This window comes from Mastacembelus armatus, chromosome 15, assembly GCF_900324485.2.
Source record: "Mastacembelus armatus chromosome 15, fMasArm1.2, whole genome shotgun sequence".
NCBI classification, from domain to species: Eukaryota; Metazoa; Chordata; class Actinopteri; order Synbranchiformes; family Mastacembelidae; genus Mastacembelus; species Mastacembelus armatus.
In genome coordinates, this window is record NC_046647.1 from 3,320,964 (window position 1) to 3,347,656 (window position 26,693).

A 26,693-nucleotide genomic window follows, 5' to 3' on the forward strand; every position below is an offset into this window, starting at 1 on the left:
AATGAGAAATTACTTTTCTAGTCGTTCCATATAAACTTTGAATTGGTCACATTAGCTCTGCTTCGCTCTTGGAAACAATGAACTGGTAAGCAACGTTTACCTTAAAATAATACAACTGTTAGATTGTAATTTTCATTTGAGTCTGTCTGAGTAATTAATGCCCGAGCATGACTGAAATATGCTCGGGCCAGTGGTTTGGTGTTGCCCCTGTAAAGTTCTGAAGTTAGCCAGCATCCTAAAATGAAGGGTGTAAATGCTGAAAAGTGTGCTGGGCAAATAGCATTACTTAATAACATATATATGTTGGTTGCGAACCCGGGACCCTCTTCCAGTGAGGCAACAGTGCTAACCATTTATCGAACATGCTGCCCTAGAACTAAACGTTAAAATAGTTGTCTATATATTCAGTATTTACTATGCTGTAACGTCAAATGTCTTCCTATTTTAAAGAGTAACCCCTGAGGGTTACACACAGTACATGTTAGGCATGTTTTGTAGACGTGAACGTTTCAAATATTTAAAAAGTTTCAAACTTGAATAGAGTTGCGTTCCTGTAAATCCTGCAGGGAAAAAAGCCTGGATTTCATTGTGTTCTTCTTCATGCTGACAGTGTAAAAGAAGAAAGTCGCAGTGGATCTCCTCACTGCCCCAGGCCGGATGAGTCAGAGAAGCCGCTGGGCACATCAATGAAGACTGGATCTGCTAGTGGTCAGTCAATAGTCAGAATCTCAGTGGGACGTCCCCAAGGGTTGTAGAGGGAATTTCTGGGAATTTCTTTAGATAATCCAGTTTGAATTATTGAAGGGTCACTTTGTTTTTTTTTTTTAACGCGGAAGTGATTCTTTAGTATATTCCATGATTCTCCTCACCTTTGTTATTAACAGTTGTCTAGAACAAACAAGAAACCATGTCATACATGCATTTACCTGATGAAAGTATATTTCAGTGTGGACCCTGACATGGCCTTAACTATCACTGTTTGTTGAAGATATCGGTGTGAAATCTGGGAACACCATGTCTGAAGTAGTCATTACTAAGGAAATGGAGGAAGAAGAGAAGCAGCTGATGGAGGAAAGCGAGAAGAAAGAGAAGGAGATGATGGAAAAGGTGTGTTTTTATTTGTTCCACCATTTCTTTTTTATAAATCTCTGTGATACCAGAACCTGGTTTAGCACATGTATTTCTGCTGTAGATTTACACTGACACACCAATGACACAACAACAATGACAGTGACACACCAATCCCCAAAGGGAAATTCAGAAATTCCTCATGAAATGTGTGGAGTTCCTTATTTCGAAAATGAGCTCCAAACACTAAGAAGAAACATTTTCTAAAGTAAGAGTTATCTGTGCATGCACATGACCTTACCCTATTTACCTCTCCACTTGCTTCTCAGTTTTTTAGTACAATGGTGTTACTTGCTAATGCGTGATGGTGTTCATGCTAACAACCCAAAAATCTAGCAGAGTAGCATAAACAGGGCAAAGGAGACACACATGCTCAATTGGGGCTTTCTGAAAAATGTGCCCCATTCATTTTGTGGACAATAAACATGTCAGGATGTGGCTCACTGGTGTATTTTAATAGATTTTAGACAACAACGGTGGTATATAGCACAGACAAAGATGCTAAGTCAGGTTCTAGATCCACAGATATTACAGCGAGTACACCAAATTTTTGTTGTTTTTAGTTTCTGCATGGAATTTATGGAAAATAACACAAACCTAGAAAAATCATTGGCCTTATTCATTACGTTTTGAATTGCTCAGTCGCAAATTATCAAAAGCTGTCAAAAATGTAAGCTAGCACCAAATTTTGGCTTAGGATGTTTCATTTTCAGTTTAGATTAATTTATTTGCAGAGTGTAAAATCATAGCACTTTGCATTAAAACCCAACAAACCTTAAGAGCAAGCACTTGGACACTGTGGGGAAACCTCCAGCAGAAACGGGCTCAATTTGGGAAGCCATTGGTCATGACCTTGTTTGACTTACTTTTTGATTTTTGTTCTTTGCTTAAAAATATGTTTTTCCTATTTAGACAAAGTTGTTTTCTAGCTGTTGTGTTCAGACAACATATAAAATTTGATGACTATGGATTTTCTTTGGTTAAACTTATTGGAAAATATGTAAGGAGTGTCATTTTTAAACTTATTGGAAAATATGTAAGGAGTGTCATTTTTAAATCAGCATGAAAACTGGTGCGAGTGTAACATTTGGAAAACATGGATGTCCAGTCCTTGTCTTGTCTAACACTGTCATCTGTGTCATAAATCTGTGATTCTCAAGGCACGCAAATCATGGGAGAGGAATTCTCATGACATGCGTTTTAAGAGACTGCAACATTTGCTTCAGAAGAGCAACATCTACTCAAAATTCCTGCTGACTAAAATGGAGCAGCAACAGAATGAGGTAACGTGTGAAGAGCACTACAAGAACTACCTGCGCTGTCTTTGTAAATGCTGGCTGCAGACTAAATTAACTACCAGCACTTGTTTTTCTGTGAATGATTTCAGGAGAAACTCAGAAAGGAGAAACTGGAAAAGAAGGCCAAGAGGGTGAAGGACATTGTACTATAAAACATTTAAGCCCAGCATTAAAATACTGTTTAACATACTAACAATTTGTTTACTTTTAGACATCAAACAATGCAGAATCTGACAAAGGTGAGTAGATTCTCTTATCTGTTTATCGTGTGTGTGTATATGTATGTGTGTATGTGTGTGTGTGTATGTGTATATATATATATATGTATGTATGTATGTGTGTGTATATATATATATATATATATATATATATATATATATATATATATATATATATATATATGCATTGTCTGTTCTCTCATGAATACAAACTAAAAGTTTTTAGAGAAGTTTCACTTTGAGTAATGCCTGGTTTTATTAACATCAAATTGAAATATGTATGAATTTTTATGTTATTGACCATTCCCTATTAAACTAGATAAAAAGAAGCGGAAGAGGGATGAAGACTACAAAATAGCAGATGTCATGTCGAAAGAGGTTAGATCTCATTTAACATTTAGGCTGATTTGTACATTTATTATTTACTGATCATCTCCCATTTTTGCTTGATTTTGTCTTCCAGGAAATCATGTCGCAAGCTAAAAAAGCAAAAGTGGAGGATGCGGTAATTGTGTATATTTTTCTGGGTGGGATATCTTTTAAAAAGTAGGGTCACTGAACACAGCACATCCAGATGTCAACATGTCAAACATCTGATATTAGGATGCGGAGCCAGTGCAGAAGAAACTGGAAGCTGAGGATATTGAGAAGATGAGCGATTCTAACCAAGACATCAAGAACCGCCTGTCTGAGACTGTACGAGACAATGCCAAACATCTTCTGCATGCTCACAGAAGGGTGAATGGCCACCCGGTCCCTGCCCAGCAGCCCCAGCTCTTTACGGGAGGTGTCATGAGGTGGTACCAGATTGAAGGCATTGAGTGGCTGAGGGTAAGTAGGGCTTGACCATCATGGGATTGTGCAATCTGATTATATATTAATATATTTGTTGGTTAGATTCCCTCTGTCACTTTGATGACAGCGTTTCCAGTCTAGTGAGTCAATAGAACACAAAGTCAATTTCCTAGGTTCACTCTTCATGTTGGAAATATCAGACAAAATAGCTTGAAGTCCATTTAATAGATGAAGTTCTTGATCATATAATCTCCATCTTCTGCAGCAGATGGAGTTTGGCAAATTACCACTGCATTTTCAGTAATCATTTTCTTCTGTGGACTTTGAAGGATGTCCATACTGGTTTAAATGTTGTGTTTTAACCTCTCAAGGGAAACTCAGAAGTGATCAGTAAGTCAGTTCAGTCAACTCTGAATGATGACACTCTTGAGCATGTAGTAGTTGTTAGGTGGTGTGGGAATGGGGCCACAATACTACAGTTTTACTATCGCGCTTTCTTTTGGTTGCTTTTTTATACTTGTGTTACACTAGGAGTTAAGAGTTTAGTGTAAACATAACTGCTTTTACTTTTTCAGCAGTACAGCATTATTTTTAATGGAGTCAAGAGAGCCAAGAGTTTCATCTAACACTAGTAGACAAAATTATGTAAATATATACATATTCATCATTGCAGGACACACCAGAGGAGTAAAAAAGTACGACTTATAGTCCAAAAAATACAGTACTTACTTAGTATAGTTATTTTACATTTAGATTATTCTATATATCTATAAGATTATTTATAGATCTATGATTGTAACCTCAAAGGTTGACCCATTATTGATTTTGGAAATTAGCGGTTGATAAGCATATAGCATCTTGAAGAAATTAAATGACTCTTAAATGTAGGAGGCAGATGGAGTTGGACAGAAACTCGTGTTTTTTTTTGAGAAAAACAAGCTAGGTTCATAGAATAAGTTATCAAAGTAGCAGACTAGGATTTAAAGGGATATCCATTTCTGGAAATGAACACAGCTTTAATTCAAAGTTGACAAACTCTAAACTTCTGTAAAGCTGCTTTTAAAGCTACAGCCCTTAATTATAGGTGTACCTTATTATAAATTAATGTGAACCAGCAGCTTGTGGTTTTCCCTCTGTGTTGTCAGATGTTGTGGGAGAATGGCATCAATGGTATCCTTGCTGATGAGATGGGATTGGGAAAGACCATCCAGTGCATCGCTCACATTGCAATGATGATAGAAAAGAAAGTAATGGGCCCCTTTCTGGTCGTAGCCCCTCTTTCCACTCTGCCCAACTGGATTAACGAATTTAAACGCTTCACACCAGAGGTAAGATGTTCTTGAGTAAAATGGGCATATACCACATTAATCTCCCTGTATTCCAGAAAACAGGTTTAGCAAACTGGATTTAACCCTAACTCTGAGTTGATTAACCCTGAGATCGTAAACTTTTTGGTTCCAGAACAGCTAATCAGAGTTTGTGCAAGCAACTCTGTGTTGAGTAACTCTGGGTTAGCCGTTGGCACGAGCACTATAAAAATCATCATTAATAAAGCCAAAAGCGCCTGGCAGCAGCTTAAGATGACATCACTGGTTTCATTTCAACATTCAGTGGCTTTCATTCCAAACACAAGGCAGTTTTAACGCTTAGGCTACATTTATCTGCAAATCATTACAATCCTCTGTAACGTTTTTGTGTTTGATCTCGACATTTGATCTAATAGTCTTAAGACCTGACAGGAGGTGATTTAATTAACAAAATGACAGTTGTTCTGATAGGCCTATCCACAGAGTGCCAGTGTAATGAACGACTGTGTAGCTTATAAATCTTATTCTGAACTGAGGATAAATCCACACTGTACATGCAAGGAGAGACCACTGTCCTTACACTAACTGAGTGATCATAAAAAAGTCATGTCAATAAAGATAAATTATTAGCTAGCGTCTATCTGGGATTTTTATCTGCTTCTTCTAATTCAGACTTCTGAAAACTAATGCCCTCCCATAGTGCTTTGATATGTACTGTATGAATAAGGAAATGAAACAGCCTCTCTGGCAGCTTCTGCAGTCTTGCATGGAGGAAGGGAGACAGAAAGTTGAAGTTTCTTGAAGAAAACCTACCATTGAGCAGGTTAGTTACGCAGAGCAACTAATCTGAGTTTACATGATCTGTGTTTCTGGAACAGAAAACTTAGAATTTCTTTCCACTAAGGTTAAATAACTTTTACTAAACCTGCTTTCTGGAATACCCCCTGATCCAAGCTTTACTTAGAAGATCACAAATACAGGCCACATCTTTTCTGCCACCAGTAGTGATTGACCCTGGCTGTCTTTCTTTATGTTTACTTTAGTCCATCAGTCTGAAGTGTCATGTGTTTGTCCTAGGTGTCTGTGCTGCTTTATCATGGCCCCCACTTAGATAGGACCAAATTGCTGAAGAAGATCCGTCGACCTCAGGGGCCCCTCAGCATGTTCCCTGTTGTTGTTACCTCCTTTGAGATCTCCATGATTGACAGAAAATTCCTCCAGGTTTGAACTCTGCTCATCCTTTATTAAAAAAATAAAGAATTTTTTATACTAGCATGCATGACTGAAAATATAGAACGTAACAATGGTACTAACAATAGTTAAAATAAAGAGTTTGTACATGTAAGTGAGAAATAAAATAGTAAGGTGCATCAGTCAGATGTTAGTGTCAAATGGTCTGTTGTTAAACATAAGGTAAAAATTTTGTGACAATTGTGAAGTCTGGTGACAGGGACAAAGGACCCGCAGCAGTGCTTCTTCACATGCTTCACAAGCAATGTGGGTGCCCAAGGCGAACATGGGCCTCAACATCCAGGGCATTTTTAGTCATACCTTTAACTTCTTCGTCCTCACACAGCAAAGACATCAAGGTGTCTAGAACCGCACCTGTAGAAAAACCGAATAAAACATATTAACTATATACTATAAATTTATTATATAAACTCGTGTACTCAATATTTTCACAAGCAATTATCTATGTAAAATAAGAATGTACTTTATGTTCATTCACATACCACATATATTAGTTAACGGTTTTACTGAAGTAAAAACAAGACAATTGAGTTACACAAATAATACTAAAATACACAAAAAACACTTCTGCAACTCGTGTCACGAATTGGCATTCAGATGCTATTTTAGAATACCAAATCAAGTAAATACAAAGTTAGTTTTAAGTGCTTGATGAAAAATACCTTAACCATGAATTGTGGGGCCCTGGTAGTTTGGGGCCCTAGGCGACCTCCTACCTTCGCCTAATGGTAAGTCCGCCTCTGTGTGGGTGTAGAAGTCTGTCACTGACGGTGCTGCTCAGAGCAGTCATATGACCTGTAGGGGTGGGATGTATCCATAATGAGTCCTCATTCTCATTTCATTTTAGAGAGTACCACATAACATAGCTAGTCTTTTTTTTTTTTTTTTTTTAAATCAGTTTGTCTAGTTTTGCCTGCTACTGTGCTACCACTGCACCATTAGTCCACTGCATAGAAAATGGCTACTCTACACACAGTCATAAGTTTGAGTAAGTTTGAGGAGTATACTACGTACTCCAAAGGATCTTGGTGTTCTCTGACATGTTCTGGATCACAGATCTGAATTCATCCTCTTTTCTATATGTGATGCACCCTACAACAGAGTCACCAAAAAAATTCTGCGGGTTACAGCATGCTGAGTTGTAAGCAGAGTTACAGTACTCTGTGATTTCCTAGTTTCCCTTTAACTCAGTGTTAAACAATTCATTTGACACCTGAGTTTTTTTTTGACTTTGGTAAAGATCAGATCACAATTCATGACCAATTTATGCAGAAATCCAGGAAATTGCAAACATTGCTATTGCATTTTCTTGTAACCGTATAGAGGATCAACAGGAATGGAGTGTGGACAGCACACCTGGTCTTACATTTAACATTTAAATTTGGCAGGGTGGAATTCAGGTTTAAGCTTCCAGAGATTAGGCTTAGAACGTCACCACCAATGGAAAGCAAAGGGGGGAGCATACACTATTAGGATTTTAAAAAGGAAGATAGTAAGGTTTCATGCTAATGGCTAACAGTTCAGTGCCCTTTTTGCAGTTAATATTTAATTGCAATTCACCCAGATAAACTTACCAAACACTTGCAAAAACAGAGACAAGTTGCTTTAGTGGGCTGCCATCCCACAGCTGTTGTTCTACATTGATGATTAATGAATCTTTTGTCATTTTTATGTGGAAATTCCAAATGTTTGCTGGTTAAAACAAGCAATTTTGGACTGCTGCAACATATAGCAGATGCCTTTTACTTTTTTGTGACATTTTATAGACATAATCATGAATTCATTTATTATCCAAGACTAACTTCCATATTATTGCACAATAATTATAATTGTTGTAGCCCTGTTTGACTCTTAGTATTGTGTAAGAATCCAGATGATATCCATTTCCTATTACAGCAGTTCCAGTGGAAGTACCTGATAGTGGATGAAGGCCATCGGATTAAAAATCTCAACTGTCGGCTGGTGCGGGAGCTGAAGATGCTTCCTACTGATAACAAGCTACTGCTGACAGGGACGCCACTGCAGAACAACTTGGCTGAACTCTGGTCCCTCCTAAACTTCCTGCTGCCGGAGGTCTTTGATGATCTCAAGAGGTAATTTCTGTTATTACTGGTGACTGAGTGTTGATCACAGTATTGCTGATCCTCATTTTAAAGCCAGAATGCAAGAGTTTCGGCCTCTAAGAAGAGTTTCATAGAAACACTGATTACACAAACAACAAAATTGGAAAATCAGCATTACAATTGAATGTAATGAAACATTAAGTATTAAGAGTTTGCTGTAGGGTGGCATTGTCACCTCACAGCAAGAGGTTTCTGGGTTTAATTCAATTAAAATCATGATTGGCATGGAGTCTTTTTATGTGTTTCTGCATGTTCTTCCCATATCTGTGTGGGTTTTCTCCAAGTACTTTGGCTTTCTCCCACAGTCCAAAGACTAATGACTGGTGACTACAAATTGCTCATAGGTGTGCCTATGAGTGTGAATGGTTGTCTATATCTCAGTTGTTGGTTAAGAATAGCTGTTGTTAGCTCACCTACATGTTGAGCCTCCCAGGCACTAAAATAAAAATACAGCAGAACTAGTAACCCATGTTTTACGTTTAATTTGATCCAATACATGATTAATCTTTTCATGTAAGAAGTGGACAATACAAATCTACCCAAATCACCCAAGACGGCTACATTGCTCACACTCGTACTGATACACGAGTTTTGTACAAAAAGATACCTGAACATTTTCAATACACTCCACTGGTTCAAAACTTTATATCTCAGATTCACAATGATGTATAGGTGCAACCATGTGATTAAACAAATACAAAGATTGATTGCAGCTACTTTATGAACAAACCTTAGCAAGAAAAGCATTGCTTTCTTGCCTTGTCTTGCTAAAAGTTGTCACGTTTTCCACCATGACAATTTTGGTGTAAACCACATACCCAGATATTTGTAACAATTAACCACTTCAATCTGTTCACCAGCAAAATATAATTTTTCATCCTTATTTAGAGAGCCCCCTGTTCTAAAAACCATGATTTACGTTTTACTCAAATTCACTCTCATACCGTAAAGATTACATTTTTCCAGCTGTTCAATCTGTTTCTGTAACCCTCCAATTGTATCTGCTGTATTAGCCATATCATCAGCATATAACAAGGCCTGTACTTCTGTGATACTTTCAATCTGAATACCTTAATAATTTTTCTTCAACTTTGTTGTATATTCTTTTAAGAAAAGCATAAACAAAAGTGGACTCACCATGCAATGGTGCAGACAAAATACTTCTAAACCAACAGTTCCTTTCACACATTAAGTTAAGAATACATAGATCTCAATACACTAAACTTTTCCACCAATGCTATTCTTAATGAGAGTGAAACACAAAAGATTATGCTGGATACTGTCAAAAGCTTTAGAAAAATAATATTTCTGAACCACTGACTGTGAAATACAAATATCTATTGTAAAATAATCTGACCTATACCCTGCCTGTTCTTCATAAACCATATTATTTACTTCTACATACTACTAATACTAATCTCCGGTTGTACTTTGTAAAAGTTTTACCAAACACATTAGGCAACAAAATCCTCCTATAATTTCCTATATCATTTTTGTCACCATTTTTGTATAGCGGACAAATCATAGCCTCACACCAAATCTCTGGAAAGTACCCTGTATCTAGTATCTAAGAGAGCATTATAGAATATAACATATGTGATGTTTTCAGCATCTCAATAATAATGCTGTCTGGTAAAGGGGCCTATAATAGGCTCCAGTAATGCTACTATCTAAAATTTCAGCTTCATTAAAAGATACAATTTCATGATTATTCACACAATCTGTGACAAAGTTTTCAAAATCGGCATCTAAATTCAGATAACTTTATAAAATATTCTAGCCACTTATCATGTGCGATATTAGATTGTATGTTATTAGACCTTCCATAACTTTAATTTTTTTCCACAGCTGCTGTTTTGCATGTTTTGTATGCTACTCATACGTTTCTCAAGAATATAATTGTTCATAGTCCCCACATGACCTGTTCTTCTAAATTGATTTACAGCACTGTATTTTATTTATACATTTCTGAAATGAAGGTGATGAAGTTTGACATTTTATGCCATTTCTCGGGGGCACGTACATAATTACCTGGCGCACCTCAGATTATTTCCATATGAACAGTGTGCTCAGTGCGAGGCGGGATGACATTAGCTATAATGAGGTGAGACGGGAAACCGTACATCTCCTTACTTTCAAATGGATTAAATAATGATTTGTTTTCGACTTGAATTGTTTCATTTAAAAGAAAACATTTCAAGCTTTCTAGCCATATAATTCTCATTTTTATGAGCCAAGTATTCGCTGACATACTGGTTGTTTTATTTATGTATCTGTGAAGAGAGAGTGCGCCCTGTTTGCTTTCTTTATTTTACAAAAGCACAGCGTTTTCTTGTTATGAGTGTATACAAATAAAACTAGACCCTTTACTGATTCGAATGATATATTGCTCTTATCTGTATAATCAAAACTGACAGAGTAATTTAAGTTCGATTCTGTATTATCAGGAGAAGATGCCACAAAACGTGCCGGCGCGTTCGTCGACCCTTGAGGGTTAACCTTATCTTTCGGTTTTCTATACCCTTCAAAATTATCATTAGTAGAATAACTACCACTTGCTATATATTACGAATCATCAGACTCAATGCAATCACATTCATTACCAGTCCTACCATTACCCCCTGTATTGTTCGAGATATTTTCATTCACCAAGGGTCATTTGTCACTCTTAATTTGGCCGTAACATTCGCTGTTTTTCACCAAATGGAATGATTTTCGGTGACAAACCTTAATTTCACATAAATTTTGAAAAATATGATTTTCCATAGGTCAGTAATACACTGTGGGCAAATTCACTACCCTTTCGTTATGTTCGGGATGAAAACATCCACTACAATAAACTGCTGTAATAATATATCAGAAAAATAAATTTTTTAAAACTACTAAATGTTTTTTTAAACAATTCCATGATTTTAACCCTTTAAATGTCAATTTCATAAGTGATGTCAAGGAAAAAACACACAAAATAACTTATTTTCAATATAAAGGGAGATTGTGGATGATGTCAAAGATTAATACTGATTTTGATGCATTGTTAGTTTCTGTGCAGCATCAGATTTAAATTTTTTCTGACTAATTTATTATTTGTGGATGTTTCTGCCCCATCTCCCCCATTGAACAGCCATGACACTATATAATCATGCATTCTTGATGGTTGGTGGTTTCCCCTGTTGGAAAGAGGTAAATTTGTATTTTTACTGTTGACAACGAAGTGGCCCCATTAAACCTTTACACAGGCCTGTGCATAGAAGGCTTAGTTTCTGGCTTTTATATGGAGTTGTGTGTGTGTGTGTATGTATTTTTACAGCAGTTTATTATAGTGGATGTTTTTATCCCGAACATAACGGAAGGGTAGTGAATTTGAACAGTGCACAAGGGTTAAAGTCCCCTGCAATGATTAACTTCTTCTCCAACTTGATCTAACGCATCTAGAATTTCATTTTCCAAAGAACTAATACCATTTTTTTTTCCTTCTCTCTCTCTATATGAACTAAATCCCTCTAGGAAGATATAAATTAAAAGTATGAACAATGTTATCCTCTCTTTTTGTTGGAATATAAAAATATGCAATCAGTTGCTGGTTAACAAATCCAAGAAAAATATTTCACAATAGAATCATGGACATTCACATAGATACCTCCAAAATTTGACACGCTTATGATTAAAATCAAGATCAAGATGTTCAGTAACCTTTTTGTCACTCTTCCCATATTTCTCGATCCGACTGCGGAATGTAATAAAAGACTCATGCTTTTCCTGAAGTTCAGCGTTTTCACGCTCAAGTCTCAATTTGCGTTACGTGTGTGGAATTCTCTTGGCTCTATGCCACCTGCTGCTCCTGACTGTTGACCTGAGAACTGTAAACATTTTACTTGATGACTGATTATCTGACCATGTAAAAGGAAAACTAGAAGGCAATACTGATGTGAGAATTGTTTATGGAAAAAGTTATTAATTCTATTCTGCTTCTGCCATTTTCATCTCTGCAGTGGAAAACAGCTACCTCACTAGGCCAGCTAATTGATAAATACGTTGATTAGGGCTGGGCGATATGGCCTTAAAAAAAATCTGCCCTCCAGAGGTTGTGCTTGTGCTGCCGCGGTCTTATTCATTTCGTAGGGCACAACATCTCTCCCACTAGGCAGCTTGCCTCTGTTTGAGGTGTTGCAGTAACTTGGTCATACTGCTACCTTTGCTAGCAACAGACTTCAAACACACTTTGCAGCAGGGTGTTGTTTGTTTTGTGTCTGACACCGTAAAACTGAACCAGTTCCAAATTACAAATGACACTTTGAACGAGTTCTTCCCTCTTCGCTGCCACGTTGTTTGTGTATCGTTAATATGGCAAACATGCAAGGAGAGGGGCTGAGCCCAGAGGGGAATGTCAGTGGATGTTAAAGAGAAAACCAATTTTCATTCAAACAACACAATGTAAACTACACGTTTGAATTAATTAATAAAATCGGTTTATCGCCCAGCTCTAATGTTGATAAATACATTTAATAATCAATTTTTATCGATTACTTGTTGCAGTCTAAACCTATCACATGTTGAAGACCAATGAGTGTGCTGTGGTAAAAATAATCAAACCTGCATATTAGACTGTCCTTTTCCATATATATAAGTCAATCTCCATAATCACACACATGCAGTAAGATTAGACGTATGTGATTGCTTTGTGTTGTTAATTGTTCATCTTTAATTTAGGACTGAGTTTTAACCTCTCATTGATGTTTCTTGTGCAGTTTTGAGGCATGGTTTGATATTGACACCCTCAACGAGGTTGAGAGTGTGGTGGCTGCTGAACGTGAGCAGAACATCCTGAGCATGCTGCACCAGGTTTGTCACACACCGCAGTGCAATCACGAGACTATTACATATACTTTTGAAATAATGTGTTACAGAAGTGTATTTATTTAAATGCTTCTCTGTCATTAGTTCTTTTTTATTTGGTACATATTGTTTTGTTTTTCTCCATATATCACATTACTAATTTTATCCATTACCTTTTGAAGTATTCATATCACTTCATTTTTTTCCACACTATATTGTAAATTTAGTTTGAAATTGGTTTTAGATTTTGTGCATCAATCTACATTTGGTAACCCATAATGACAATTTTTTTTCTAATATATTGAAAGTCCAAAGTAAAATCTCTGATTTACAGAAGTATTAAGACATTTTTCTGTGGCACTCCAATTTGTGATCACCTGCATTTTGTTGGCTTTAATTGTTTGAATTGTGTCTAGAATTAGTTTGGCAAATTAATTTGACTGGACTTAAAGTTGCATACCAGTTTATATAAGAACTCTCTATAGTCCACAATTAAAAATTTAACCAACAGGACTCTTCCTATAGTTGTACAGCTTATGTCCACTTAACAATAGGCACTGCTCATCATCTAATTAACAGCAAAATTATGGTGGCATCATCATGCTGTGGTGCTGTCTCCGACATACAGTGTGAATGCTAAATGTACTAAATTGCGTAACAAAATAAACACAATATAAACCACCACAAAAATGAATAGACAAATCTAGGTGTGCAAAGCTTTGCAGAGACTTACCCAAAAAGACTTGAAGCTGCGCATGATGTGAAAGAAGCTTCTACAAAACTACTGAATTAAGGTTCTTAATACTTTTGTTATTGATTGTTGTTGATTCTTATGACATGTGCAAAATATCTGATCACATGTTTTCATTTTATTATGGGTTATTGAATGTAAACTGCTGGGCAAAACAAGTACTCAATTTGAAATTAAATCTGTAACGTAAATCTGTAAAGTGTGAAGCCATGGTATATGGACTTTGATTGTTTGCCTCAAGGTTTATGTAGCTACAGGGAAAACATGCATGTCATAGAGGTTTTCTGTTTCAGATTCTCACTCCATTCCTGCTGAGGCGGCTGAAGTCAGACGTGACACTGGAGGTTCCCCCCAAGAAAGAGATAATTGTTTATGCCCCTCTGACAGCCAAACAGGAGGCCTTTTACACAGCTGTGGTCAACAAGACTATTGTCAAGCTTTTGGGCCAGGAAAAGGTAACAACAGTATTTGGAGCTAAAATCTAAATTGGTGACTTCATTCTCCAATAGTCACACAGTGGATTCCCCATGGTGATAGCTTTGTAGTCCCTACAAATGGTAGTTCTCTTAAATACCAGGTTTGATAAATACCAGATTCAAAAGAGGTTTTCAGTCTATCTTGTTAGCCTTTCATCAGGCTAGTATAACAACTGATGTCAACCTAGAGCAAATATATGGTCACTGGTGTATGTGGTGGTTGAAGTTAAAGTCTAGTCAAGTACATACACAGGTTACAGTACATTTAAAATATGGGCCCTAAGGTATAATCTTACTGCTACAAAAGTAAGTACATCTGTGACCACTGCAACAAAAGTCAGTTCATCTGTGATCACTGCAGTAAAAGTTAACCCTCGGGTCGACGAGCGCGCCGGCACGTTTTGTGGCATCTTCTTCTGATAAGGCCGAAACAAACTTAAATTACTCCGTCAGTTTTGATCATATAGATAAGAGCAATATATCATTCGACTGTGTGAGGGGTCTAGATGTATTTGTATACACTTAACAACAAAACGCTGTGCTTTTATAAAATAAAGAAAGCAGACTGCGTGCACTCTCTCTGTCATCTCTCTTCACAGACATAATAACCTGAATCTCAGTGAATACTTGCCTCATAAAAATGTGAAATATATGGCTAGAAAGCCTGAAATGTCTTCTTTTAAATGAAATAATTCAAGTCGAGAACAAATCATCTCTTTTTATGAAATCTGTATGAAGGTAAGGAGCGGCACAGTTTTTCTCACCTCATTATAGCTAATGTGATCCCGCCTCTCACTGAATGCACATATTATGTGGTAATATGAACAGTGCATGGTCACTTTTTCTGTGCCTTTGGATGATGGCACGTTACGCAGGTGAAGAAGTGCTTTTTATGGTTCCAGGCAGCAACGAACAGGTTACTTTGTCCTCAGAGGAAAAACACGATTCGATGACAAATTTTGCATCTGCATTGCACTGCACTAATTCCCTTTCTGCCACATTCCTGACTGAAAGGCCTTTTATGTGGATCTTTGTCTTGTCAGGTAGATCACATGATTATTCATGATCAGACAGCGTACCGCTCCTTACTTTCATACAGATGACATAAAGAGAGATGATTTGTTTTCGACTTGAATTGTTTCATTTAAAAGTAGACATTTCAAGCTTTGTGTATGTCTTTGAGGCAAGTATTCGCTGAGATTCTGGTTGTTTTATTTAAGTGTCTGTGAAGACCGGTGACAGAGTGCACTCTGTCTGCTTTCTTTATTTTCCAAAAGCACAGCATTTTGTTGTTATGAGGGTACCGGTGTGTTCGTCAACCCCTGAGGGTTAAATATGGACCTTTAAATGTACTTTAATTAGCCAAAAATTTTCCTTTTCAAATTGACTGCATTCTTCTAGGGCTTTGTGTAGCTGCCTTTTGAGGTTTATTCGTTTTTTAATCACCATCCAAGTGACTCAAGGAGAAGCTATGATTTGAAAAGTGCTACTCTTTTGGGTTATTCAGAAGGAGGATTCCGTAGTGTTGACATCGAGCGGCAGGCCGAAGCGTCGCAGTCAGAAAGTGGTAAACTATAAAGAAACGGATGGAGATACTGCGCGTGACATGGAAGAATATCTGGAAAGGGTCCGAAAGGACTTAGAGCAGAGGTCAGTACTTTGTACACACACATTAATTATAATAATTCAGTGTAGTTGGCTTATGAGGTTTATTCATTTAGCTTTCATTGATACTTACTTCCTCACTTGCTTTGTTATTATCATTTATCTTAGTAATCTGTTTTTATTCTCTTTTCTGCTTCCACTTGATCCCGTCAGCTCCCCTCCAGTGCTGGATGTCCAAAGCCCAATAGATGCAGAGATCAACCTCAAGCTGCAGAACATCCTTATGCTGCTAAGGAGATGCTGTAACCATCCCTATCTGGTGGAGTACCCTCTTGACCCTGTCACACAGGAGTTCAAGGTAACACTTGCTGTCATGACCACTACCTTTAGCATCTCGCTGGAGTCAACAGTCAGATAAACTCCTTCCCAAATGACCACACTGATGAGAAATTTCAGCTTCACACAGCTAGTTGGAGTTGGGTAAAACTGAGAAATGATCATGACCATTAGAAACAATATACACACATTCCAATAAACATGTTATTTGCCAAAATACAAATCAGCTTTCATAATAAAATGTTCCTAAAAATTAACATTCATGACAAAATAAGCTCTACATACAGTGCTGTAAAAAAGTATTTGCCCCCAATTCAGTTTTTTCCCCTTAATAAATTAAATTATTTAAAAACTGCATATTGTATTTACTCGTTATCTTTGTGTAACAAAGTTTTGTAATTTGTAATTAGTTTTATGATCTGAATCATTTTAGTGTGACAAATATGCAAAAAAAAAAAAATCAGGAAGGGAGAAGTATGTTTGGAAGATTGCAGGATCTAGTCCAAAATATGTTGTGATGCCTGTCATCCCCTCCAATCATGAGAAGAATGTGGGCTATCGAATATTATGGTCTGAGAGAAACTCACAGCTCTCTCCGCTTCCGCCTTAGCTGCCTCTGCTTCATCACATGCGAAGTCTAGGGATACGTATTGTTAAGGTACTCTTATTGATACTGCATATCAATCCGGTATTTTAACAGTGCTGTTATTGATACTTTTAGAGGAAGAAAGAAATTTAGAACATGAACTGAATTGCATGAATTGTAAAGTGCTGTTTACGTCAACGTTTGAGAAGTAGAGCCACACTTAGATAGCGCTCTCCGCCATCCTTGAGTTGATATGTCTGCTGCGGCCGCAAGTGTGGGCTACGTCATGTAAAAGCCGCTTACAGACACAGTAGGAAGGTAGTCAGAGTGAAGTGCTGAGAGAGGTGTCTCATTTTGTGTGCGACTAGCAAAAACATATTACACATAGATATTTGACTCTATGGGCGGAAGTGCACATTTATCGTGACTACTTCAATACCAATAACAGCCCTGTTAAGACTGGAGCTTATCCATATATACACACACATATACATATATGTATATGTGTGTGTATATATGGGCTGTACAGGGAGTGCAGTTTGATATGTCTTTCTGAGTCCTGGTTGAACGACAACATACCGGACTCATGTGGGTATACCTGGCTTCAGAACTGTACGAGCGGACAGAGACCCAAGGACGAATGGAAGGACGAAAGGTGGGGGAGTTATCCTACTTTTCAATTAGAAATGGGTTTAAGCCCTGAAATGTGACTGTGAAAGATATTGAATTGGCCTCAGTTGGTTTCCGCCCATACTATGTACCAAGGGAGATGCCATACATTGTCACCATTGTTGTTTACATTCCACCGGTGGCGGCGCCTGCAACTGCGTGTGACGTCTTCCATGATGCCGTTGCTAGGATACAGACCCAGCACCTTGATGCATTCATTGCAATTACAGGGGATTTCAATCACATCTCTCTGTCCTCCTGCCTGACTGACTTTGCACTGTATGTGGACTGTCCAACACATGGAGAAAGGACTTTAGATCTGTTCTATGCTAACGTCAAAGAAGCTTATAGGGCTGTACCTCTTCCACCACTGGGTAGATCTGATCACAACATGGTCTGTCTTCAGCCCACATACAGACCTTGTGTGCAGAAGCTTCCTGTTACCACTGTCTTTCAGGAAATGGTCACAAGAGGCAAGGGATTCATTACCATACCATACCAGGGAGGTGTGGAGAGGGGTTAGGACCATCACTGGCTACAAACTCTGTCTTTGGATGGTGATGTGGATAGAGCCAATACCTTCAACCAATACCTAGTCCCTCCACCACCACCCCAGTGGTTGCTCCCTCCACTTCTGCTGCTGCTTCTTGTATCTCCCATGTCTAAGGCTGCTCCCTCCACCATTATCACCTGTTCCCTCCACATATTCAGCTGTCTCTTCTACCTCTGAGGATGCTCCCTCCCTCTCCAATGTGGCAGATGCTCCCTCTACTCCACGTATGATGCTGCTTCCTCCATCTCTGCAGCTCCATACTATACCTCATCCTCTGACTGCTACCTCTCCACCTATTTGACTGCTCCCTCTACCTCCATCGTTCCTCTGTTACAATCTGAACAGCTCCTTCTGTCGCTAACAACAGAAGAGGTTCAAGCTGAGCTCAGGAGACTTTGGCCAGGGAAGGCAGCTTGACCAGATAGAATATGTCCAAGGCTTCTGAAGGATCGTGCAGGACAACTAGCTGTCCCTCTTCAGGGGCTCTTTAATATGAGACTTCGGCTGGAAGACTTCTTGTCTAATACTGGCGCCCAAAACAGGGCAGCTGGTGGAGCTGAATGACTATAGACCAGTGGCTTTGACATCCCACATCACGAAGATCTTGGAGCAGCTCCTTGATCTTGATCCCCTTCAGTTTGCCTATCAGAAACACATGGGAGTGGAAGATGCAGTGCTTTACATGCTGCAGCGGGCATATGCCTTTCTTGATGTGCCTAGTTCATATGTGAGGATTATATTCTTCGACTTCTCCAGTGCTTTCAACGCTATATGGCCTCCCACACTGAGAAACAAGCTTCTATGCATGGGGGTGGCCCCCTCCCTAAAGTCATGGATTATGGACTATTTCACATTCAGACTATATGGCACACTATATGGCTATATGACTGTATGTCAGGCTGGGGAGATTTGTTTGAGACGCTGGAATACAGCACTGGGGCTCCACAGGGGACTGTTCTTGCTCCTTTTCTGTTCACGGTCTACACATCAGACTTTAGATATAACTCAGATTCTCGCCACATACAGAAGTATTCTTATGATACAGCTGTTGTGGCATGTGTGTGCGGTGGACGGGAGGGGGAGTACAGCTTGGTTCATACAGTGTCTGCAGTGACATGCTGTGCATGTTCTATCACATTGTCATGGCAAGTACACTGTTCTATGCTGCTGTCTGTTGGGGGAGTGGCATTATGAACAGAAACTGTGAGCAACTGGACAAACTGGTGAAAAAGGCCAGTTCTGTGCTAGGAAGGGGGCTGGACCCTCTAAGAACTGTGGTGGAGCAGCAGATGTGGAGGAAGCTGCTTTCTGTATTGAACAATAATAAACACCCCCTCTATGATATACTGACTAAACAGAGTAGCAGCTGCAGTGGGAGACCCATCTCACTCCGCTGCAGAACTGAGAGGTTGAGGAGATCCTTTGTCCCCACAGCCATTAGACTTTTTAATAGTAACTGTTATGTTATTTATGCTATTTATGTTATATGTTATTGACTGGGTGCCTTTATCTGTTTATTACATAGCGAAATTTCTATGTTAAAGTTAATATAAGAACTGCAGGACAATGAATAAAGTATCTATCTATATTGCTGTCTTTCAAAATTTAACCACGGCTCGTTTGACCCTCAGGGGTCGATGAACGCGCCAGCGTGTTTTGTGGCATCTTTTCCTGATAACATAGTTTGAATCTATTAAGGGGTCTAGTTAGTTATATACCCGCATAACAACAACAAAACGGTGGGCTTTTGTTAAATAAAGAAAGCAGACAGGATGTGCTCTGTCTTCTGTCTCTGTCATCTCTCTTCAGACACGTAAATAAAACAGCCAGAATCTCAGCGAATACTTGCCTCATAAAAATAAGAAATATATGGCTAGGAAGCTTGAAGTACGTTTTGTCTTGTCCTCATTACAGCTAATTTGATCCCGCCTCGCAATGAGCGCATTGTTCATATGGAAATAATCTGAGGTGAACCAGGTATTTATGTGCAGCCATTAATATGTTTAAAAGCAACTGACAAAAGCAAAAATGTCAGGGCATGTCAAAACTTGCCCAGGGCCCCAAAACACCCTCAGACCCTAATACCGGGTCTCGGTACCCATCCTTAGCGAGGGCAGCTACTGCTTTACTATTTGAGCTTTGGGACTTTCTGGATGAGCATGTAATCTAGGACCTGGTTTTCACTTATCCAGAGCTTAGGCCCTTCTTTGACATTGTGGTATTTATGGAGTATATATGCTTACCTGTGGCAGCAGTTGAACTTGAGCTCTTACTTGTATGGGCAGAATGAGTAACAGAAATGCAATAATTCAGTACTGAATTGAAAGTCACAGAAGGTTTGATTGTGAAGTTATTCCCGTCTTCACACTATAATAGCTGCTGGGCATGATACATTTTTCATGTTAGGTCCATTGATACATACATGTATATATTTATATTTTATATAATAAATTAAATCCGTATTCTGAACAGTCAAAACGGTCAAATGTAAATTTAACTTCATTAAAACAGAACAAAATCTTACGTCTTAAATCTACAACTAAAATATGAAAGCTTTGACATTTACAGAACAGACTAAATTTTTTGGTCTCTTCAAAAGAAATAAATTAGTTCTCTTGTTGTGTAGCAAGTGTCATGTGTTCGAAGGGACCACCAACACTTGCTTGGGTCGGAGACTGTAAAGTCTTGCATTTTATGTGCTCTAGAGTTTGGCACTGCTTTAGGGGGTTAAAAAGGTTAGTGGTATTACCTGTTTTTAGCAGAACATTTTGTTTTTGTCAAATAGTCTGTGATTTGCAGTGCATGCCACTCTTCTTCTTGTTGGACATTAAATATCTAAAATATTTCACTACTAAAGTCCTCAGACCGTTGCTGTCAACAATGCTGTATTCTTTTGAGCTCTGGACTGTGTCCATCTGGGTGTTTTTATTGTTAACTCTGACACTTGTTGTCAACATTTTCTGTTCTCTTCATTTTCTCTTTAATCTGGCCCCCATTCCTGACATACTATCTTACACAGCGATAGGAGACCAAACATTAGCACATGTGCTGCTGCTGGCTGCTACACAGTGCTGTATGTGTTAGCCTAACTCATGTGCTCTCTCTTCCACCCACATGATTTGTTTAGTGTGGCACTAGTTTCATTATCATCGGCTTTTCATGTTTTCTTTCAGAACATAGACGGAATGAGTTCTATCGTTGTCATCGAGGAAAAGTTGTATTGCAATAATTATTTTTATGGTTTTATTTCCCAACCCTACCCTATAATATAAGATACCATAACTATTAATCTCCATAAGTAAATTCAGATATATGTTATATGTTTCTGCCTTCAAATGCTGTCCGTTCTACTGTCCTCTGTTCAGATTGATGAGCAACTAGTGCAAAGCTCTGGGAAATTTCTCATACTGGACAGACTACTACCTGCACTGAAGAAAAGGGGACACAAGGTAAAGCAGGAGACCACTGGCCAAATATGCAATTATATGGAATGTCATCAGAATATTAATGTCTTTACAACAAACTAACAAAGTAGTATCCCAAAGTAGTTGAGTAAGGTTATTTTACTTCTAAGCAGGAAATAGTTACCTGTAAAAAATTCTTTAATTCACACTTTGGTATACAGTTTGTTTTTTTTTGTTTGTTTGTTTGCTTGGTTTTTTTTTTTTTGTTATAGCAGACTTGTGTGGCCAAAAAATAATTATAATCTTATTACACTGGGTTTCTTGTATCTAGTCAAAGATCTATTAAGCAATGGAGCACAACACAATAAGTTACTAAAATAGCAAACACTGTGCAGTTTGCTAGAAATAAAACATTTTCTGAGCACTAATTTCAAATCTGATGCAGCTGCTATCACAACCATGTGTTGTCTTTGATTTTATCAGTAAACTTATTGTCAACTGGGCTTCATTAAAACACAATATAGAAGACCACAGAAAGGTGAGACCAGAGGTTTAATAGTGTACCACTGCGCTATTAAAATTAACTCTCCCAAATTACTATTTTATAGTATACTTTTTCAGTCAAACTGTGTCATGCCTAAGATACAGCAGCATACAGCTGATTGTTGGAGAGGATGGCAAATGTGCAGAGAGTAGCACTTTTAAACCAGCAGCTTTGTTTGATTCTAGCCTGTGTTCTGCTCTGGCAGTAAGGCTGGGGTCAGTTTTAATTTTTACCTCACTTTACTTTAATTACACAACAGAAACAGTCACATAGCAGTGTGCATACCACACATGTAATGGAATAACTATAAATTATTAGCATCAAATATCTGGATCCACATTTTTTCTAAGGTTACGCAGTGGTTTTTCCAAGGTATAAAGTAACTTACGTAAATCTTTACACTCTACAGTACCATTTCCAATTACCTTTTTTTTTTTTTTTTTAAGTCCGCAGGCAGAGGTCCTACTGAATGACTGAAAAAAAAAAAAACACAATAAACAAGCTAGATAAGAAAAGAATGTATATATAACAATTGAAAAGCTGGTCAATAAAAATGTAGCTACTCTGTTGCATAGCTTGAAGGCAGAACTTTGTGTACATCATCAAAGGAAGGGGGAATAATCTGGTGCAGCACATGAAGATGCATAGTTTTTCCATTGTAACAGATTTGGTTTCTATACACAGGCAGGAAAAGGAGAAAACAGTCAACTTTTCATGACATTTTTTCACAAAGTAAAACCTTTGTCATGCATGTTATACAATGAAAGACACTGTTATGATGATAAAACAAAGCTCTTGTGCTGAATCTATAAAAAGATTTTTGTTGCCAGTATGTTTCAGTTAATGTTGGGTCTTTTTTACTACATTGATTCAATGCAGAGCTGCTGTTTCAACACTTCTGTGCACACACTGCAGCATTTGCTATCTTTCCTTTGTCAGATGTCTTGTGATTGATTTTTCTGAACTAGGTGCTAATCTTCAGTCAGATGACTTCCATTTTGGATATTTTGATGGATTACTGCTATCTACGTGGTTTTCAGTACAGCCGATTGGATGGCAGCATGTCCTACTCTGACAGAGATGAAAATGTGAGTTCAAACACTAAGCTGATGAAAAGGCAAAAATGCTTTACTGATTACAATAAGTAATGGAGACCACTGCAACTGTTACATACTCTCCCCCAGATGAGCAAGTTTTCCAAAGATCCCGAGGTGTTCTTGTTCCTGCTGAGCACCAGAGCAGGAGGCCTTGGAATCAACCTGACAGCTGCTGATACTGTGATCATCTTTGATAGTGATTGGGTGGGTGGGTGTGTGTACAAAAAAATCATGTAAAACAGATTCATTTGAATGTATTCTTATTTAGCCAGTGTGGGATGACATTTAGTTCCCCCTTTTAGAACCCCCAGGCAGATCTGCAGGCCCAGGACCGCTGTCACCGTATTGGGCAAACCAAACCAGTGGTGGTGTACCGCCTGGTCACAGCCAACACTATAGACCAGAAGATCCTGGAGAGGGCGTCTGCCAAGAGGAAGTTGGAGCAGATGGTCATCCACAAGAGTGAGTGATTTTACTTTAATGGGATACCCAAAATGTTTAAGGTACCCCCTCCTCCCACTTGTTAAAACTTACTTATATACAGTGCAGCAGAGGATTAGTAGTAGTTTTTATTTTCTCCTGTTGCTTTTCTCCCTAGGTAAGTTCAAAGGTGCGAAGGCAGAGCTGAACCCAAATAAAAGCTGTATTGATCTGGAGGAGCTGATGGAGCTGCTTAAATCCAGAGGCACAGAGAAGTAAAAATTTCTCTATTTTAACAAGCTGAGGTGTTTATAGACTGTAGAGAACATCTAACATCATTAATTAATTAACTTAAAATAAGTGAAAAATAACTAGTGGCTGCAACATTTGTCACACTTAGGGAGGTAAAAGGATCAAGGGGAAAAGTCATCAGTGACAAGGACCTGGAGATTTTGCTGGACCGCAGCGACTTGTTAGGTGAGGAGACACGCCACTCTGCAGTTTTCAGTTTGTCAGCCTCCCCCAGTAATGGTGTGCACATTATACTTAACAAATTAGGCATTCTTTGTGTTTTTCAACCTATCTATACATCTATCTAGTACAGTGACAGCAGTTCAAGGTGTCACTGTACTGTGGTAAGTTGCCACTTTTACCACGACTTTTTGTCATTTGTACTGCAGTATTACACGATGTCTGTAGGTGGAGTTAAGTATACATTCACACGTACAGCACCCCACTCATGCAAAGACAATACTGGACAGTTGTGGATAGGGAGTCGGACTTGTAACCTGAAAATTGCAGGTTCCGGTCTCAGGTCCGGAAGGAATTGTCAGTGGGACGGAGTGAATAGCCCTGTCCACCTTCAATACCACGACTGAGGTGAGACCCTTGAGCAAGGCACCAGACCCCCAACTGCTCCCTGGGCGCTGCAGCTGCCCACTGCTCCGGGTGTTTCTTCACGGTGTGTGTGCAGAGCACAAATTCCGAGTATGGGTTACCATACTTGGCGATATAAGTCACTTTCACTATGCTAATAATTGTGTTAATACTGAAGAAAAGGGGCCTACAGGACCCAAGGATGTTTAAAATGGGTCAAGTTCACTTAAACAATTGCACCCATTGTTTGGGTAATGCACCGGACAGTTATATGCCCACAGTGTGGCATTGTACGCCAGTAAATAAATTCTGGTTTAAGATATGTGAAGGCCATTCAGAGTGCCCAGGTATCATCACAACGGCCTCTCCTCTGTGTTCTAGGTGATCTTGCCAAAATATCTATACATATCCACAAATCATGCACTCACTGTGTTACGTATCACCAAGAAAACTATATTCATGAACTGGAAGTCAAGGAAAAAAATAAAACAGTTTACAAATTTGTTATTAGAGCAGATCTCAATGAGAAGAATGCCTGCTGATTCAGAAAATTAGTTGGATGAATTTGAATTCACCTGTGCCCCTTTGATCAACTCCATTATTTAGAGCAGGTTGATGTTTGCTTCTCCAGCTGTTACACTGGTAGGCTTAGTGCCGCAGATCCGGGTGGGGGTGGAGGACCACAGGGGTTGGCAGCTGTGGCAGGGCTTTGTGTGTGTCCAAGAAAGTGGGTGGTTCGAATGGGTCAGGATGGGGTGTGTTAGTTTAGACTAGTGGATCATGGGAGGTGTCGTGTATGTGTTTTTTATGTGTCTTAGGACAGTTGTAAAAGGCATCATATATGTTTTTACGTTTCACTATTGATTTCTTGATCCAAGACCTCAGAATCTGTTGTCATTGCCTCACACCCCTCAGGGCACACTGTAATTCACCTCCTGGGTAATATCATTAGGCTCTCATATGAGAAAAGTGTACACACTGTCAAAAATCTGAATTCTTATTTATGATAATGCATAACTGTTACCACCCCTACTATATATGTGTGTTTATATGTTTTCGCTGTTCACATTTAAACACATTTTACTGTTGATTTGACACGGGTGTATACATTCATGTGTATACATGTATAAATTGCCAAAATATCTCATCCTCTAGCACAAAAGTCAGTTTTCTGATTATAGCATAACTTTTATATAACTAAGGTTTTATTATAAGCAGCATGTCAGAGTGAAAATTAAAGGCAATTCCCATCTAAATCAGAGTACAGCTTCAAGTGGGTGCAAACTCATGTCTCCTACATGAAAGTGCAACATTTACGTCTGCGAGCCTTCCCTGCAGCTTCTGTTGTGCATCTGCCTGTTACTGTTGCTTTAGTAAAAGGTAGAACATCAGTTATTCAAAAAGCATATTGGAATATAATCAATCAGATATGTTTGTAACAAAACATATGTACGTTTGCAGTTTAGTTGTACAAAAAATGTTTTAGGAAAGAGGCTTGGCTCTTTGCATGACGTCAAGCAAAAATTTCCAAAATATGAAAGTAACAAAAGACACAATAGTCACAGTTTACAGCCAACGCTGGCCACAGGGGTTTTTTTCTTCATTTCAGTTTCTAAGTATGCATTCATTATCGTATGGGCTACAGTATGGTATGTGCATGCGCAGACTGCTGTACATGGTAGTGTAAGCTGAGCTCCATCTAGACGTTATAGTGTAACACATGCCATGCTGCAGTACAAATGAGTGTCACGGTAAAAGTGTTGCTGCCATCAATTTCAAAATTACCTTAATTTTTTCTTAAAATGGTACATTTTCTCAGTTTAAGTGTTTTATATGTTTTCTATGATCTTATCTGAATAAAATCTGGGTTTATGAGATTTGCAGATCATTGCAATTTGTTATGTAGATTTTACACAGCATCCCAACTTTTTAGGAATTGGGGTTGTGCTGTGTTGCTACTCATAAATATATAAAATGTTAATTTCTTAATAACCATAATGTCACTGATTTAGTAAGCTGAAAATAATGGGGTTTTTTTGTATTTTCAGACAAAGAAAAGGGGAACATGAAGCAAGAGAAGGTGGGAGTCTTTAGAATGATTGACACCAAAGAGTCCTCAGAGATCACTCTTTCATGAGAATCCTTAAAATATTCAGTTTCAGTAAGAAAAAAAAATCTAAAACTACTTCCAATTGGCTTACAGTTGCTGACATTTCTAGGGTGAAACTACTGTTTGTAGATTTTGAGGAGTGTATTTTTGTTTTTAGTGTAACCTGGCTGGACTGTGTTTAAGAAACTGGTTTTCCTGTGTTTTAGTCTATGGTGTTCGACCATTGACTGTACTGATGATGTTTTTAGATCGACCTTAACTGATGTTTTTGGCGTCTGACAGTGATGCTTCAATCATTTTCCTTTCTAAATAC

General features: G+C 38.3%; 1 protein-coding gene across 3 annotated transcripts; it reads left to right on the forward strand.

Annotated features, from left to right (window-relative positions):
* The first annotated feature begins 2 nt into the window (after positions 1–2).
* On the forward strand, positions 3–26,435 carry hells (helicase, lymphoid specific). Of its 3 annotated transcripts, none has more exons than XM_026310050.1 (23): positions 3–85; positions 611–708; positions 989–1,107; positions 2,289–2,411; positions 2,516–2,557; positions 2,638–2,665; positions 2,964–3,022; positions 3,108–3,149; positions 3,248–3,475; positions 4,585–4,767; positions 5,824–5,967; positions 7,894–8,090; positions 12,866–12,959; positions 13,998–14,159; positions 15,688–15,830; positions 15,999–16,143; positions 21,295–21,378; positions 22,846–22,965; positions 23,062–23,178; positions 23,277–23,436; positions 23,573–23,669; positions 23,795–23,871; positions 26,319–26,435. In XM_026310050.1, exons 1-23 carry the CDS (start codon positions 78–80, stop codon positions 26,405–26,407), a joined length of 2,559 nt encoding a protein of 852 aa, XP_026165835.1. In that variant the 5' UTR covers positions 3–77; the 3' UTR covers positions 26,408–26,435. The 3 variants fall into 3 exon arrangements, with proteins under 3 accessions (XP_026165835.1, XP_026165836.1, XP_026165837.1); XM_026310051.1 differs by lacking the exon at positions 26,319–26,435 and adding an exon at positions 23,994–24,029; XM_026310052.1 differs by having other exon boundaries at positions 43–85; positions 567–708.
* Positions 26,436–26,693: the final 258 nt, after the last annotated feature.

Bases quoted from the DNA above. Each gene is read 5' to 3' on its own strand.
- hells (XM_026310050.1), top strand. The intron at 16,144-21,294 runs GTAACACTTGCT...TCCTCTGTTCAG, and splicing joins CTGTCACACAGGAGTTCAAG to ATTGATGAGCAACTAGTGCA. The intron at 23,872-26,318 runs GTGAGGAGACAC...TTGTATTTTCAG, and splicing joins GGACCGCAGCGACTTGTTAG to ACAAAGAAAAGGGGAACATG.